This window comes from Manacus vitellinus, unplaced genomic scaffold, assembly GCF_001715985.3.
Source record: "Manacus vitellinus isolate BGI_N305 unplaced genomic scaffold, ASM171598v3 scaffold_50_pilon, whole genome shotgun sequence".
NCBI classification, from domain to species: domain Eukaryota; kingdom Metazoa; phylum Chordata; class Aves; order Passeriformes; family Pipridae; genus Manacus; species Manacus vitellinus.
The window spans coordinates 4,144,374-4,160,684 of NW_021940612.1; the positions used below are offsets into that span (position 1 = coordinate 4,144,374).

Below are 16,311 nucleotides of genomic sequence, written 5' to 3' on the forward strand. Positions count from 1 at the left end.
TTTTGCACTGGAATGAAAAGAAGGAAGTATAATACAGGTATCCAAACTATTTCACACCATGATAAATACCCATGTGTATGTAAGTATAAATGCTGGAAGCCTTAGCTTATGGGAACCAGCATTCTCACTTCTGAGTGAAGAATGCAGACTTTCTCTGAAGAAAATTAGTTAATCACCTTTCAGCTTCAGAGGTTTTGACAGTAATAATTTTGTTTTTGCTCCAAATACATGTCCCAGTAGTAATATACCATATCAATACACGTCCCAGTAGTAATTTTAGCTATAGCATCCACAGTGATTTAAGGCAAAAATTAAGTCTTATACTAGTTTCAGCAATCAGTTGTGCTGCAACAGCTGCTCTATTATTAGTGCTGAGACTCCTCAAAGGTGTCCAGACCTTATTTTACAAAGCAATGCTCAGCTAAAAATGTCCATGGTATGTCAAAAGCTTGTTATTTTTTCTTGCACTGAAGTTCCATTAACACAAAGTTAGATCAGATTTGAAAGCACTCTATCACCAGTTCTTAAGGATGGGTTTCTGCATTCTCATTTATTACATTTGTATTTACTTTATTATTTTGACCAATTTTTAGAATCAAATTTGTAATTAAATGAATAAAAATATAGCTTAGGAGCAACACTATTAGCGTAAAGCAAGAAAACCCAAAGTTCTGATGATACCAAAAAAGCACAACCTAATTCATTCTTTTCATGCAAAAGAATCAAGAGAATCAGTCCCTGATACACAGAAATTAATATACTGTCAAATCATACTCACAAAAGATTTAGAAGGTAATTCCTAAGCACTCTGCTTCTGCTTACACTTTCAACACATAGAAAGCCAAGTACAACGCTGAACTCCTTCTGGAGAGACAAAATGGACTTCCTGCCATTTACAGCATGTAACAGTAATCCACTGGAGAGTAAAGGTCAATGTTGCACTTTTGGTCATTACTGAATCACATTTGAGATTATCTGTGGTGGGATGGGAAGAAAAATCGAAGCCTATGAGAATGCTGCAAATGGCTTGACCTCAGACCAATTTTCATCTTACAGACATGTGGATAAAGCCCTCTTTATGGGACATGTTTGACCATTTTTTTTTTAATCCCTGTTCCAAGCCAGAAATCATTCAAATACCCAAAGACTTTTGAAATGCAGTAAGAAACTGCATGTGTGTTTTTTAATCTTGTGCTTAAGTTTACTACCTATCTAGTATTTTCATTTTTCTGGCAAAATCACTGAAACAAGCAGTACACTTAAACGATGAAGCCTTTATTCTTTCTGTGATAGATATCTTTGAACACAACGAAAAGCATACATATTCACAGAGCAATTGGAGAAAAAGAAACATTTCACTGTGGTTAGCTCTCTGCATCCTTTGTTAGAACTTGTTACAGAAAAACTGTAGCACTTCCAAAAATTCATCACTAAGAACTGGGATGAAGTGATGTTGGAGTTATAATTAAATCTCAAAATTTAAACACTCAAAAGCTTCAAATGATTAAAGCTAGCATTCTGTGAACTTTGCTGTTCATGAGTTATTGAATCCAGGGTGAGCACTGAGATATGCATATATTATGAATGCCCTTTATTTAAAATTAATACACTACATTCCATTTTGGCAATGGCTGCAAAAGAAGAAAAAAGGCAACATGCCATTTAAAAGTTTAAGCCCCCACAGTACATCAATGTCAAACAACAGTTGTGTCAACCTAAGACACAATTCAGGTAAGTGCCATTGCCAAATTTTCTTGTTCCCAGACGTGCTTTAAGATTATTTTATTGCTTGAAATTTAATTTGTTCCAACTTGCGTCTCCATGACAACGTTGGCTAACCCTGCAAATCATTTGGGTAATCGGATATCTTATCTTTCTATTGCTCTCAAATCCAATGATTCTAGAAGAACTGCAGCAGCCAATGAAATTTACAGGCCTCCTGAGTAACAGACTACTCACACAAGTAGACACATTCATCTCCCCTGTACCACCATGTTAACCGTCCTGCAACACACTGTGGAAGTTGGCCTTCAAACTGTATTTTAAATTATAAACTCTGTTATCACTATTATTCTCACCCATAGGAAGGAATGGGAAGGTTTATTCTCAACAGATACTTAATATTCAATCTGACAAGCAGCAATGGGTAGCATTCATTTCAGCGACAGGAACAATCTCTATTTCGGGCATAAACTGCCAGTTTAGCATGACGTATCATTAACAAATACAGCTTTTTCTCTGCTCCACATTTGTTCTATTCATTTTAATTGTGAGATCTGTCACCCACAACATGATGATATTAAAATCCCAGAAGACTGACATGAAAAATCTTTAGCAATGAAAAGAAAAAACAAAACCACCACCATACTGCAAGCGGAAATGGCGAGAGGAAGAAGTAGCAGAACTATTAACAGAATAAAACCTCAAAACAATAAAGCCACAGAATGCTAGATAGTTTCCAAAGTGAAATTAGTGGGTTTTAATTCAGTTCCTAAACTGCAGAATCTTCTTAGATGTTAGTTTAAATTACAAAAAGGTCACATTCATTTAAACATAAGCTACATAAGATGCACAAGAAAGACAACAGCTACACTTGCCAAATAACTACTACAGGTTTGGACCTCATTCATCCATAAAGGGACTGGGTATATTTCAGATGTCTAATTTCAATGCTCTACAATAATAGAGAGAGGCTGTGTGTAACTCTTAATGAACCACTGTACACAACTGCCCATCCCATTTGCAGCTGTAAATCCTGTTGAAACCAAGCCAACAGGCAACAAAGAAGTTGTTGTCAGGATGTCAAAGTGCTCCTTTCACGTATCTTGACTATATCAAGTGTCTTCTTAAACTTTGCTAAACAGGACAGTTACCACATTTCTCCTTTAACCCAACTTTACCCCATCTTGCTCAGACACTCACAACTACAAATGTGTGTTTATCCAAATTTTTAGTTCCGCTGTTTAGTTTCCATGCTAATCTAGCTTCCAATACACACAGAACTATTTAAATCTCTGAAATGAGCACACAGCTTTGTGTTACCTTCAAGCTGTTTTCCAGCACATGCAGTTCCCACTTCTATTTAGATTCCATGAGATACTGAGCAAGTCGGAGACTGACTCCAATCCAGAAGAGGTCTTTCCCACCCTTGCTTCCACAGGCACACTTTCTCTGAACCACAATGGAGATATTTTGGAGACTTATCCAACAACTTAACAACTAGTCAGGCAGAAAACTAATTACCATAAAAAGGTGGGAAAGGGCCAGCTTAATAGACCACTATATCAGTGAGTTAAAGAGACTTGCAGGAGGCATCTATCCAGTAGGAGAGGAGCCCAAAGCACAGGAGAACTAAGATGAGAGCAGAGGTTTTTGGGAGAAATAATAAGCTCTCACGTGAGTTCTCTTCTTCTCACGGGATTACATTCCCATGTGCTGTTATGATACTCTAGAGTATAGTCTCCAAAATTATCTCTTTAGAGCCGAGTCTCCAAAATTATCCAGCACGCTTTGCACTACTATCCTTGAGGACATTAAGGACTTCATTTACTCCGGACAACTGAGCAACAACTCACTACACAATAACAGTGAGGAGACAAAGAGAACGGAAAGTGAAAGGAGACATAAAAAGCAATATATCTGTAACTGCTACACTCCTATCAGAAAAGAGTCCTGTTGACTCTTCATTCAGTTTAGGACATTATTTTAAAACTACTTCCTATTTTGCTCTCCCTCCCACAAGCCACGTTCCAAATTCTGCCTATATCCTTTCAGCACTTGCCATACTGAGTCATTCTACTGGGGTGGCACTAGAGAGTCAGAGCTTTAAGATAGCTGGAGAAGCACCTGGAATCACAGACTTTCTAAAAATTAGAGCATAAAGTTCCTCAAATCAAGTACATATATTTACAGTATTCAAGTCAATAACAAAACTCCCAGTCTTTATCAACATTCAACTAAGACTATAGTAGTGGTAAAATCGGGACTTTACTAGAACAATAAGCATGCCAGCCAACAAAAGAGACACTTTAAGACAAAAGCCTGGAATGTGGGGGAAAAAATCAATACGCTATAACCAGTGCTTTATGTATAACTACCAAACTACATTTAGTACACTCATATGTACTATTATATCTTAAATGTAACTTCACCATTTTACAATGCTTAGCATATTCAGTGCTCAGTTTCAAAAATCTATCAATTCAGAAAAAACTATTAAAGGCTTTAAAAATAATGTTCACATAAATGCTTCAGATACCATCTGGTGAACAATAAGGAATAACAAGGTAAGAGGATTGAAAACTCCTTTGATAGCAACTAGCAGAACTATCCATCACACAGGATTTGGAAGGAAGGCAAAAATATTGGATATTTTCACCATGTAGGAAAAAGATTCACAAGTCTTCCAGCAAAACTTTGGGAACATGACAGTAAGTTTCTCACCCATTTCATTATTTTTTATATATAGTCTGTTGCTTACAGAATAGAAAAAATAGTAAAGACATCATCTAAATTGCATTCTAATACATAAGAGCTAATTGAAACTGTCCAAATAGAAAAAAAAATTATGCAGATTGCAATCAATGCTGAGTTTATAATGATCATAAAAGGAAGAAAGAATGAAAAAGCTAGTAGAACTTGAGAAAAGCAAATGCCAACTGGTAAGATCGGCTTTATAGGATCTGGAGAAAGGACATCTTTTGGAAACAATATTAAGGACATGAATGACAGTTAAAAGATCTGAAAACAGAAAAGGGACAGAGGAAAAATGGGAGGGATGGAATTGTGCCAAGAGACTAAATCCTAAATTCTTCACTGACTTCAGACAAACAGGAAAGCATACATGAAATGGAAACTAGGTCCAGAGAGGCATATACAGGCTTGTAGATATACAGCAAAAGCACATCTATGCCTCTAGTAAAGAAAAAGCTTAAGTAATGCTCCTGCCCTACACGTTGGAATAGTCAGACGTTTGATACCCTCAATCAGAAAATGAAAGATATGGTCAAGGAACACCAAGAAGGCCAGAAATCTGTACTTTTCTGCATGGATCTTATCTATGTAAGATTCATTACAAACCGCTTAATATATATTATTAGTTATGGAAGTTCAACATTGCAGCTTAAACAGCAAAGTAACAGGTGAGAGTGTTGCAAGTAAAACATCTTCATATGGGCTAGGTCTGATGAAATACAAAAACACATTAGTGAAGACTGAGCACCTAGTGGACACCTCGTGGAACCTCAGAAGTCAAGAGGGCAGGAATCTATGGCAGAGCCTAGCTGTGCCTAGCAGGCAGAAAATGGCAAATGGAAGAGCAGAGACACTCGAGCTTAATTACTATTCATCAAATCAGAGGTTAAAAAGCCTCTTATTCATGAAGATTTAAGCAAAAGAGAGATAAACCACAGCTCAGAAGTAATTTTCAACAGTAAACATCAGAATTATGCAAAGTCAAAAAAGGTAAAGTAATTATGGCTAAGAGGCAGACGATGTCAACATCTTCAATATGAATTTGACATTCATAGCACTATTAAGAGCAACACTAATATCACAGCCCATCTAAAACTTCAGAGGAACATGGACAAAACTGCTTAACTATTAAACCATGTATGGAGAAATTCTTTTCTTCAAATTAAAAAGTTCTGTATGCATGATAGGTCCAGTATTTTTCAGTATTTCCCACTAACAGGCATAAAGATCTCTTCATTTACCCTAATCCTTAATTTGCAGAGAGTTTCAAGCTGAGAAAGACAGAATACGCTGGAGAATAGCTTCAGAACTCACTTTATAGTGAATGGAAAAATGGACTGCAAAGTAAAAAGAAGGACAGGGATAAAGGCCCACAGCATGTCTAGACAGGAACATAAAGGAAAAGGAAATAATGGGCCTTAGGAAGGAATCTCTCTGTCACAGCGCATCAGAAGTTGAACCTAAGTCAATAGTATGCTGTTGCAAAAAAGGCTGCCACCACAGTAAGCCATACACTAAGTAAACCTTCTGCACTATTCAGCACTGCACATCCTTCCCCTGGAATATTGCGCTGTACTTCAGCTGGGCAACAACATTCAGAGAATGAACCCCCGACTTTCAAGGTATGGAACACGGTTCTGGAAGGTAGGGGAATGATTTGTGCTCCTTATTCAGGGTGAAGAAAACACATGGTAAAGAGCTGAAGCTGCAACAGAAAAGACTGAAGTTGTGACTGAAGTTGTAACTGAAGAAGCACTTCAACAGCAAGGACATAAAAGCAATCTGTTACCTAAAGAGCTTGCAAGTTGCCACAACTGTTAAGACTTTGCTAACAGACAGTACAAGCACCCTATCAGCAATGACAGTGGTACAGCTGATTCTGCTAGGAGGACACAGAGGCACTAGTGATGTGATTCTACAGTACATATTCCAGTTTAAAGAAACAACCTAAAAGCTTCCCATAGGTCTTGTTAAAGATTCTGCATTTGCTTAACTGGAAATTTATGTTCATCATTTGAGGACACAGCTAGCTGTCTGCAAAGTAATGGGTGGACACCTTATAACCAGTAACAAAAACAGAAATTCTGCATGACTTTACACACAAACTCACATTTGAACAGTAATAAATGTTTTAGCTTTTTTTAAAAAAAATTAAACTAAATGTTGTTGTAAATGGAAACTATTGTGACAACAGTGCAAAAGAATGATCTTTCTCTAAGTTATTTTTCCTAAGAAATTTTGAGGTTTTCATTCCTTCCCCCCAGGGACTTAATTCAAACTTCTATACTTAAAAAAGTTGAGATGATCATACCATGAAGCAGAGAGCACAGCAATTAAGGGGTTTAGAACACTTGAAAAACAAATTCATAAATAGGCAGATTTCCACAGATCATAAAACCTACCCAGTTTCAGATGTCCTTCCTTTTTCTTGAGCTAACAAAAGCAGGTTCTCTCATAGACTTAATAACTAATCAAGATGCAGCTGAACAAGCATACCCATTCTTGCTCCCCTTCTCCAAAACTGAAAGCTATCTTTTGTTTTTGCTTGCTAATCCATAGAAGGCTTTAAAATGGCACAAATAGAGACGACAGCATTTTGTTCTGTAAATCAATTTTATCCTCAGCCATAAACTAGATGTTCCAGCACATAGAAAGAACAGTCTTTCCCTTTTAATTCAAAAATCCATACTACCATTGCCCTTGCAAACTGCTAAACAAGCAGTATTGGCAATTCACTTGTGTTCTCTAATATATTTACTGCAAATCCCAATGGCTTACCTCCTAATGCAGTTTTCTATTGTGTCTGTTCTGGTCAATACACTGACTGGTCGCCTTACAAGTAAGTTGCTTTGACTGACTGTTTACACAAACATCAAAAAGATTCAACAGAAATTTCAAGATAAAAAAGACTGAACTGAAAAAAAAGAACATCCATGCTGCTGGGGGAGAGGAACAACAAAAAAAAAAAATCTAAAACCCCAAACCAACTAAGTCTTACACCAAAACACAAACTAACCTCAGTTTTTTGGTTTCTTATCACATAGTTAAAAAGGATAGTTAGTTCTTTGGATCATGTAAAAAGCACAGAATATTTTCAGTTAAGCAGCCCTGACACAAAGCTTATCCAACACTTAAAAGAATTTTAATCTTTAATTTAATCATCACTGCCGATTTGTTCGCGCATCTGAAGAACATAAAGAAAAGGTGGGAGCAACTTAGCCAATTCCCAATTAGTGATGAGACTCTTCTTAAACATTCTGCAGTTTCTCATTAGCCACAGAATACTATCACTATAAAAAGTTCAGTGAAACTTACCAAATGGATTAATTTCCTGAACTGATTTCCTCATACTAGAAAGTGCATTTTATAACTAGGTTTTCTAACAACTGAAATAATACTTAACACTTAAAATCAAAAAAATCCAAACAGCCCACTCTGATGCTGTGTCAAGACTCATACAAGCCTATGGAAACAATACTGATTTCTCTAGGTTGGAAATACAATCACAATACTTTCAATTGAAATTGGAATGGAAAAAGGTTTATAGCATTATTTCATAAGGTAGTAGTATTTTAAGTTTTTTGTTGGGATTTTTTGTTTGGTTGTTTTTCTAATACCCAAATCAGTGCAGCACTAGGCCTTCTTTTTTAAAGAGACAACCTCAGGAGATAACTGGTTTTTAAGCCTAACATGATTTAAACCAGAGTTTGGCCAAGATTAAACTCAATTTCAGCAAGCTCTTCTACTTTTCAATCACCTCCAGCACTATGCCAGAAACAGTTTACTGGTGGAGTTTCATGGGAACTTTTGCTGCAAATTTTTTTATGAATATGATCAGCAGCACAGCCTGGAAAAGACAGCAAGCAATGAGTAAGAAAACTTGCTCCATAAAAGAATTAGAAAGAAAATAAATACGAAGGCTGTAAGGAAATGGAAATACAGCACTCTGTTCCATAAGAAAGTAAAAGCAATGACTGAAGAACTGCAAAGAGACCTTTTATATCTAAGTGGGCAATGAAAAGAATTGTATCTAAATTTACACCCACTGGGAGTAAACATCCCTAGCCATGTGAAATGATGGCTCCTGAGCTTACAATTATCATTCATGAGCAAGAACTCAAATGTGAAAGGCAACTCCAGCAGTTCAGTATTTCATGGCAGCCTAAAGCAAAAACTTGGAAACCTAACTGAAAAAGAAAAGAAATAAAAATAAAAATTAAGGAAACAAAAAAAAATCCAGAAAACAGAAGTTTGTGATAATATAAATCTCTGGTTCACTTGCACCCAGAGAACTGCATGTAGTTCTAGTCCCCTCATTTCAAAAGGCTAACTTAAAAATTAAAAAGGTTGAGGCAAAAAGCAAGGAAGATGATCAAAGAAAGCCATAGAACTGTTTAGGCTGGGACTGCCCAATCTGAAAAGGAGTCAACTTAGAAGAGTTGCAACAGGTATAACACTTCGACTCCATTGCAAATGCAGCTAGGCATCAACAGCTTCTGTTCTGGGAACCAGGGCCATCAAATAAAGATAGTGAAAACCAGGTTTAAAGCAAACAAAGGTTGGGGTTTATTCTACATCTTGGACAAACTCTTCCCCACACCAGCACAGCAAGGGTGGAAACACATTAGAAAGTAGTCTTGCAGAAGAGGGCACAGGAGTACTGGAGAACAAGTTGAATACACATCAGCCCCACACCCTGGTGCTGCTGAAGGCTATACCTCACATTAGGAAGCAGTAGTATGACAGTAACCAACTGGCTAATTGAAATAATTCCCTTTCTGTTCCTGTTTTTTGGCAAGAAACAGATGTTGCTAAACTGGAACAAGTCACTAAGTGACACCAGTAAGATCATCAGGTAACCAGAGCGCATACCACACTAGGAAGAAGTTAGATTTTATTAGCTTCAAGAGGAGGATTAAGGGGAGAGATCTCATTGCTGACAAAGAGGTGATTATGGAGAAGACTAAGTCAGCTTCTTCTTAGAAGTGCACAGTAGAAGAATAAAAGGCAGGCAATGGTCACCAGCGCAGAAAGGCAAACTCCCAGTTGGTGAAGGATAAAATTCTTCATGGTAAGGGCACTAGAAAGTGTTGCCCTGAGATGTCACACAACATTACCTCTACAAAAACTTTAAAGGTAGAAATTCACTAGAACACAGGTTGCAAGTTCAGGTTGAACATGGGACGAACTTGCAAAAACTTTAAAAGCCATGGCCTACAAGCAATCACAAGGACCAATCTGTTTAACTAGCGGTTTTGACAAACAAAAGCTGAAATAATCTTGAATTCTCCCTGTCCACCTTTCTTTTTCCCCTTTCAGCAAGGAACTATGTGAGCAACTACTACTGTTCAAATACCTACGGAGTCCAACTAACAAGTGTGATGCAGAAGATTAAAACAGTAGCGTTTGACATAATTGCTATTAGATATCCCTAAATCTTACCCTAAATGGAAATATAATTTCATTAGTTCTATTCAAAATCATTATCTTTTTTAAAGTAACAGGTACCATGCAGTCTTCTTATAAGTGCCAGTAAACCCAAAATTATTTTTAAAGGCTTTTACTGTGTGCCAATGGTGATCTATCATATCTAAAATATCCTATCTTCTATTTTGCATGAGAGACGCTACAATTTTACCACTTTGTTATAAACACTTAAGCAGAGAGGAAGAAAAGCAATTCAAATGCTCAGCTTGACTTGGTGTAACAACTAGCACAAGAAGGAAAGCTGTTAAGCTTTCCCCATAGATTCTGTTGTGACGGAAGGGTACTGCACATTCACACAGCATCTTCCCTCTTACTCTTCTTCTTACCCCAAAAATTACCAGGGCTTTTTTTTTTCTTCCCTCCACTTAAATAGATGCACAAAGTACATCAACAAGACATGCAGCAATGCAAGTTCCAGCAATGCAATAGAAGTTTAACAATGTAGCTGATAGGAATACCTTTCCTCTCTCCCTCTAGGGCTCTCTGAGGAACCTGAAATCTGGCAGACCAGGTCTAAAATGAGAGATGATCAGGCAGTGTACAGTGTTTGTACTGTGACACGCTTTTGAATTAAGTTGTATATGGAGCTGACATAATAGATGGTGTCTGACAACATGGTTATCTAAAAGTTGCGTGGAGACATATTTCACAGTGCCCTGAATCTGTCAGATAATTCCTTCAAAATAATGCTGGCCTTGAGCTTGAAACATGGTTCAAAAGTCATGAAAGTTGAGGTCACGACTCTAGTCTTTTCTCCCCTTTCAAATTGGCAACTCTAGTTGTAGTTGAAATGGTTGCACTTCCGACACAACTGTACTCATTTAGAAAACAAATATTTGTAGAATAAGTACAATTTTCTGAGTGAAAAATACTGTGTAACAATCAACCCTACCATTATCTCTTTTAAATAAAATCAGTTTTTGCATGTCTTATGTGGCCATGCCAACTGTAAAATGCTCTTGAAACATTCACTGCACACCACCAAAACCTTAAGGAATTTTTCATTCCAATTAAACCATAGCAGAAAAAAAAAAACTTATCTTTAAATCCCTTTCAACAGCACAGCCATCCTACTCAGAAGCTGTATAGAGATAACTAAGCTCCTTAATTCCCTCCTTTTAACCCACTCCTGAAGACTGATGTTCTAATGAGATATCATTAGAAGATTCTATCCTTTGATGTAAAGTGTTAGAAATGATTACGCAAAACAGTCCAGGCTAAAACAGACATTTAACTCTTGTACAACTGGTTAACACAAAGCAGCTTTGGAGTTTGTGTACTTTTCTACAACAGACAAGGTACTGAATGACAGGTCTGCCTCCAGGCAGGTCAGAGAGATCAAAATAACCCACCCAAAGAGCAGGAAACCTTTCTGCAACTGTTGGGATAGCAGAAACCCAGACACCATAAAAGTTTCTAAGTCTGTCAGTTGGTTCAGCACTGATGAATTATTTTTTCTTTGGCTGCCTGGCAGTAAACAAAAGATAATCTTGCACCTCAACAATCTAGGCACTAAATGTACAGGAAAACTTATCTCCTGACTTAGGACATAAGATGACAGGCAGAGCTGGTGAAAATAAAGATGCACTGCTCTAAGAGCCAAGGGCAGCAACTCTAAGTGCAGCAGGATTTTTAACACCCAAGCGACTCTACCTCTTGGCGCTAGCAGTTGATTTACCTGCTTTGCCAGACACAGATGTCACAGTGGGGAAAAAATCTCCCTTGGACACTGAAAAGAAACTTAAGACCACACCAAACATTCTTATTCATTCTGTCTTCTTGACACATATGAAAACAATATCTAAATCAACTTACATCTAATTAAACAAATCCTCAGGTGCTTGTTTCTGTAACTGTTCACCTTAAAATAATTTCTAAGAAAACAGTGGAAGTGTCCACACACAACATCCTCTTAAGAACTAATCTTTGAAAGTCTTTAATAAGTTTAAAAACCCACACAGAAACAAGATGAAAACAAGACAAGCAAATAAACAAATCCAAATACAAACCAGCCATGAATATGTCAAAAGATTATTTCCTGGTCACCATTCAGCCAGCAGGTTGAAATGCAGCAGCACCTTCATTTAAGCATTGAGTTTTGCAATTAAACACCACAAAGTGCCAAAGCTAAAAGTTGGGAGGGAAGCCTTACCATGGCCATTTCTGAACTTAAATGAAACATATTCAAGTGGAAAGCTCTGCCGCTACAGCTGCTTGTGGAAAGTTCACCTCAGTTAGGTCTGTTTATAACAACATTCAAGTCCTGACTAATTCTATTTTAGTCAAATGATAATAGATAACTACATTAAATGAAGAGGGAACTGCTGACGCAACTGTATCAATACAAAAACTTAACCTTTTCATTTATATATGCAGGCTAATTGCAACTACTTAATTATATTTAAACGACTTTAACAGTGATGTAACACCACACTCCATAAATAAACAGTGCTGCAGTGTAATTTTTTGTTTTTCAAACAGCACCCCAAGCAGTCTGAAGGGCTTCACACAGAGCAAGTGCAGCATCCAAACAGGAGGCAAGCCTTAAAGATGTTAAAGCTTGTTCAGCAGAAAGTTTCCCCATCACTGCATTTTCCAGTAACAAAGATGTTGTCAGAAATGACAATTTTTCGTGTCCCCTGATGATGCCTTGCTAGCATTTGGTTATAAGCCATAAAGCAGGAATAATTTCAGCCTGTCAGGAGTCTAGCTAATGCCCAGTTTTCCCCTAGAGAGAATTCCTGTCAAATGTAATGAGAGCTCCAAAGGCCCTCTCTACAACATAATGAGCACTTAGGCCACGCTGGTGATCAGCCAGCAAAAAGCATCAATTTGAGCCTGGCTACACCCTTGGGGGTAGACATCACCAGTTAATAAGAATTATGATTACTATCTGTCAAAAGCCTCCTCAGAACTCATAGTTAGCTGTGGAAATTCAGAAGAATGTCATTGTTAGGCTTTTTTTCATTTCCTGTAATCTGAGACCACCTACATACTGAACTGCAACACCATTTGGCATCCTCACTGCAGGCATCTAAATCAAGAGTTTTTAATATAAAGGTGGTACTTTTACCAAAAATTAGAATTACTTAACACGTAAAAGAACAGCATCTGAGACTCATATGCAGAGAAATGCACTTATGCATTCAAAAGGTTATTCTTTTCTTAACAGCAAACACAGAGCAAGCATGCACTACTCTCCCCAACTAGAACCAACACTGGTATAATGCTCTGTCATAAATCTTATAAGCTTTTGAAGTATCATTGCATAACGGGTACATAATTATAGTTGCCATACACAGAGAACATTAAATCCTTACAATACACATATGTTCAGGTCAAAGTGGAAACCTCAGTTCTCACACACTTTGATCTTGTGGGTTTAATTGATTTTATCTAAAGTTAATTCCTAATGCATTGACTGAAGCAACACATTCTCTTCAAATATCTTCTGAAAATACCATCCATTTTGCAGCCAATGGGCTTCTATACAGATGCTGGCTTTCTCACAGGTTACTGTATGCCAAGAAGTTGTTAAGGAGAATAAATTCAAGAAAAAATCTTCAAATAACAAAGCCAGGAAAAGTCACCACACAGAAAAACTACACTGTTCTAAAACATAAGACAAAAAATTAGTTAAGCTACAACAGACAACCAAGCCAAACACTATAATAGCTGTTTCATCTACCTATTGGGCTCACTACTTCAAAAAAAAATGAGGTTGTCATAATACTTCTTCTTTTAATGGCATTTTGCATTGAAAAAAGTGTACCTCCAAAAACCCTGTTTTGCAGACAGAAAGTTATCATGGAATTACAATGTCACCTTTCCAAATATAATATTTTCAGAGGAAAACACAACAAAACAAAACACTATCAAAGAGTTCAGAGTTACAAAAGCAAAATTCAATTCTGCAATTCACTTGCTTAATGAATGTCTTTGAATATACTGAAGATCTGAAGCCTGAACTAATCAATTTCTTCGCTGTGCCCTAGCCGGTCAGCCATGCTCTTTAATTTAATGAAACAAAGAGTTTTAGATGAAATAGCGCATACACATCAAGAAAGAATTGTATTGTTGCACACTGAAATGTGTCCAACTGTGCAACTTCATCTAATGATAATTTTTTTAAGAGGCCATCGATTTCTGAAAGACTTATTGTACTAGCATCTTGATGAAAAAGTGAATGTCAGCATATCTACAGAATACTTACCCCCTGCCATTAATGCTTTATTTGGCAGACAATGACTACTCAATTGAGGGTCCTCTGGGCTGAGCAATCATTTAGCTTTTCTTCTCTTATGAGGTCCTTAGTGTCTTGTTCCAGTTCAATACTCTTTTTATTCACCATTAGAGTGGCCATAAGTGTGAATTTTATGGGAACTTGCAAACTCATAGTCATAACTAGAGCTTTCCAAGTCACTAATCTCTTCATACCTTTATATGGCAAGGATTTAAGCAACTATCACAATATATGCTGCACATGCATAAGATCAGTTCTACATATCAGAGTCTCTACCACTAACAAAAGAAAAATAATCCCCCCTAAAAAAACCCCTAAATTTGTAAAGTACTGAATTATATTTTTAAAACCACAGACACAAGACCCTTCCTACTTATGCCAGTGTCTTTCAGGACCACTACCATAAAGGCCTTGTTGCTTATCCTAATCTTCACCACATTTGACAGGAGGCAGGCAAAGTTTTACTAATCACAGCTACAAATTAGGCTATTGATTCAGACATATGATACCGTCATCTGAACATAAACAGCACAGCTACATTTAAATGCACTGTTGAAACTGCTGATTTTGTGGTTTAGAAAACAAAATGCCTTACCTGTTTGTGCATTTCAATGTTTAATCCATACGACATTTCATAATACTGCAAATAAATGAGCATACATTATTTTCTTATGCTGATTGACATTGTATTAGGAGATATTTACTGAAATAAAGATAAAACAAATACACTTACCATCACATAATGCCTCTGCATTTCTGTCTTTTCGCTTGCCAGTTTCTCACATTCCAATTTAAGGCTACAAAACAGATCACACTTTAATGTAACTTATGCCATTTGTTTTGATATGTACCCACTCTATTTGTATTTTGGCAAAAGCTTCTAATTAAAAAAAACCTCATAACTAACTGACAGATAGAAAAACTTAATTCATACTTTAAATACAAAGGCTGAAGAGGGAATTTATAAGTCATTTCATGGGTGCTGTATGAGGCCCAAACTGTCTCCAGAACCTAAGCATATCCATTCTTCATGCTTTGACAAAGAGCTGCTATTAAGTACTACAACTTTCAAGGAACTGAATTTCTCCAAAATACTTCTCAGGAATAAAATGGATAAGACAGAGGTATTTCTTTGTACACATGTTTAGTAATTACTGCAGAGCAACACCATTCACTTTTACAATTACAACCTGAAGATAATTCTTACCTTAAGTACATTCTAGCAAATGTTACCTTGCCCACAGCTTGAAAAATCGGTAACTGACTACCATTTCCAACCAAGTTTCTTTTCGACAAAAGCAAGTCGCATTCAGCACTTGCATATCTCATCACAAACAACGGTATAATTCTGCTTTCACTGAGGGCCTCAATATTCCCTTTGTTTTCTGTCAAACTGTTTGGTTTTGGTTTTTTTTACGATACTAGTTAGCATCCTACAGAACAGTTCCTGTGCAAGCCAGCATTTCTGACTTTCAACTATGATAATTAATGCTTATAGTTTACATTGTATTTCTTAAGTAACAAATGGTTTAGACAACTTAATGACTTTTGATAAGACTACAGTTTGTAGGTAAAGGAAGATTTCTAACTGGGAAACCTGCAAAATTTTTACTTCTCTCCAAATATTGCAGGTGCACGTTAGGTACAAAATTAAGGTAGATTAGTGCTCCTTAACGCCAGTTGCCCAGGCTATGAAAGAACCCATACCCTAAATCTTTGCAGGGACCTCAGCAGCAAATACACATCCACCAAGAACTTCTGAAGGCCAGCAGAGCAACGAGGAGCGCAATCCCACCGCTTCCATGGATTCACGTCAACTTTGTGCTACTGCTCAAAGTACTCGTGTGCTTTAACAGTTCTCCCTGGCTCTTTGAGCACGCGACGTTGGCGTTTTATTAATCTTTCCATTAACACCACACACGAATAAGCAAATATGAGAAGTAGCCTCCTTAACGCGCTGTGCCACAAAATCTGCACAGGCCCTCACTCGATATACTGAAATGACCCCTTCTCATAAGAATTCCTAACAAACGCTGTTTTATTTTTCATGCCCACAGATGCTGAACTTCTCCAGCTCCGACACCACACCCCTTTGGCAGCTACCCGCC

General features: G+C 37.1%; 1 protein-coding gene across 3 annotated transcripts in view; it reads right to left on the reverse strand.

Moving 5' to 3' along the window:
- TLE1 (TLE family member 1, transcriptional corepressor) overlaps positions 1-14,996 on the reverse strand; it is a 68,468-nt gene extending 53,472 nt beyond the window's left edge. For all 3 annotated transcript variants that reach the window (XM_018080986.2, XM_029962929.1, XM_029962927.1), the window contains exons 1-2: positions 14,937-14,996; positions 14,799-14,843 (exon numbers count right to left, since the gene is read on the reverse strand). In XM_018080986.2, coding sequence (XP_017936475.2) covers positions 14,799-14,843; positions 14,937-14,957 — 66 coding nt within the window. In that variant the 5' untranslated portion in view covers positions 14,958-14,996. The remainder of the gene's footprint in view (positions 1-14,798; positions 14,844-14,936) is intronic.
- Between the last annotated feature and the right edge of the window lie 1,315 nt (positions 14,997-16,311).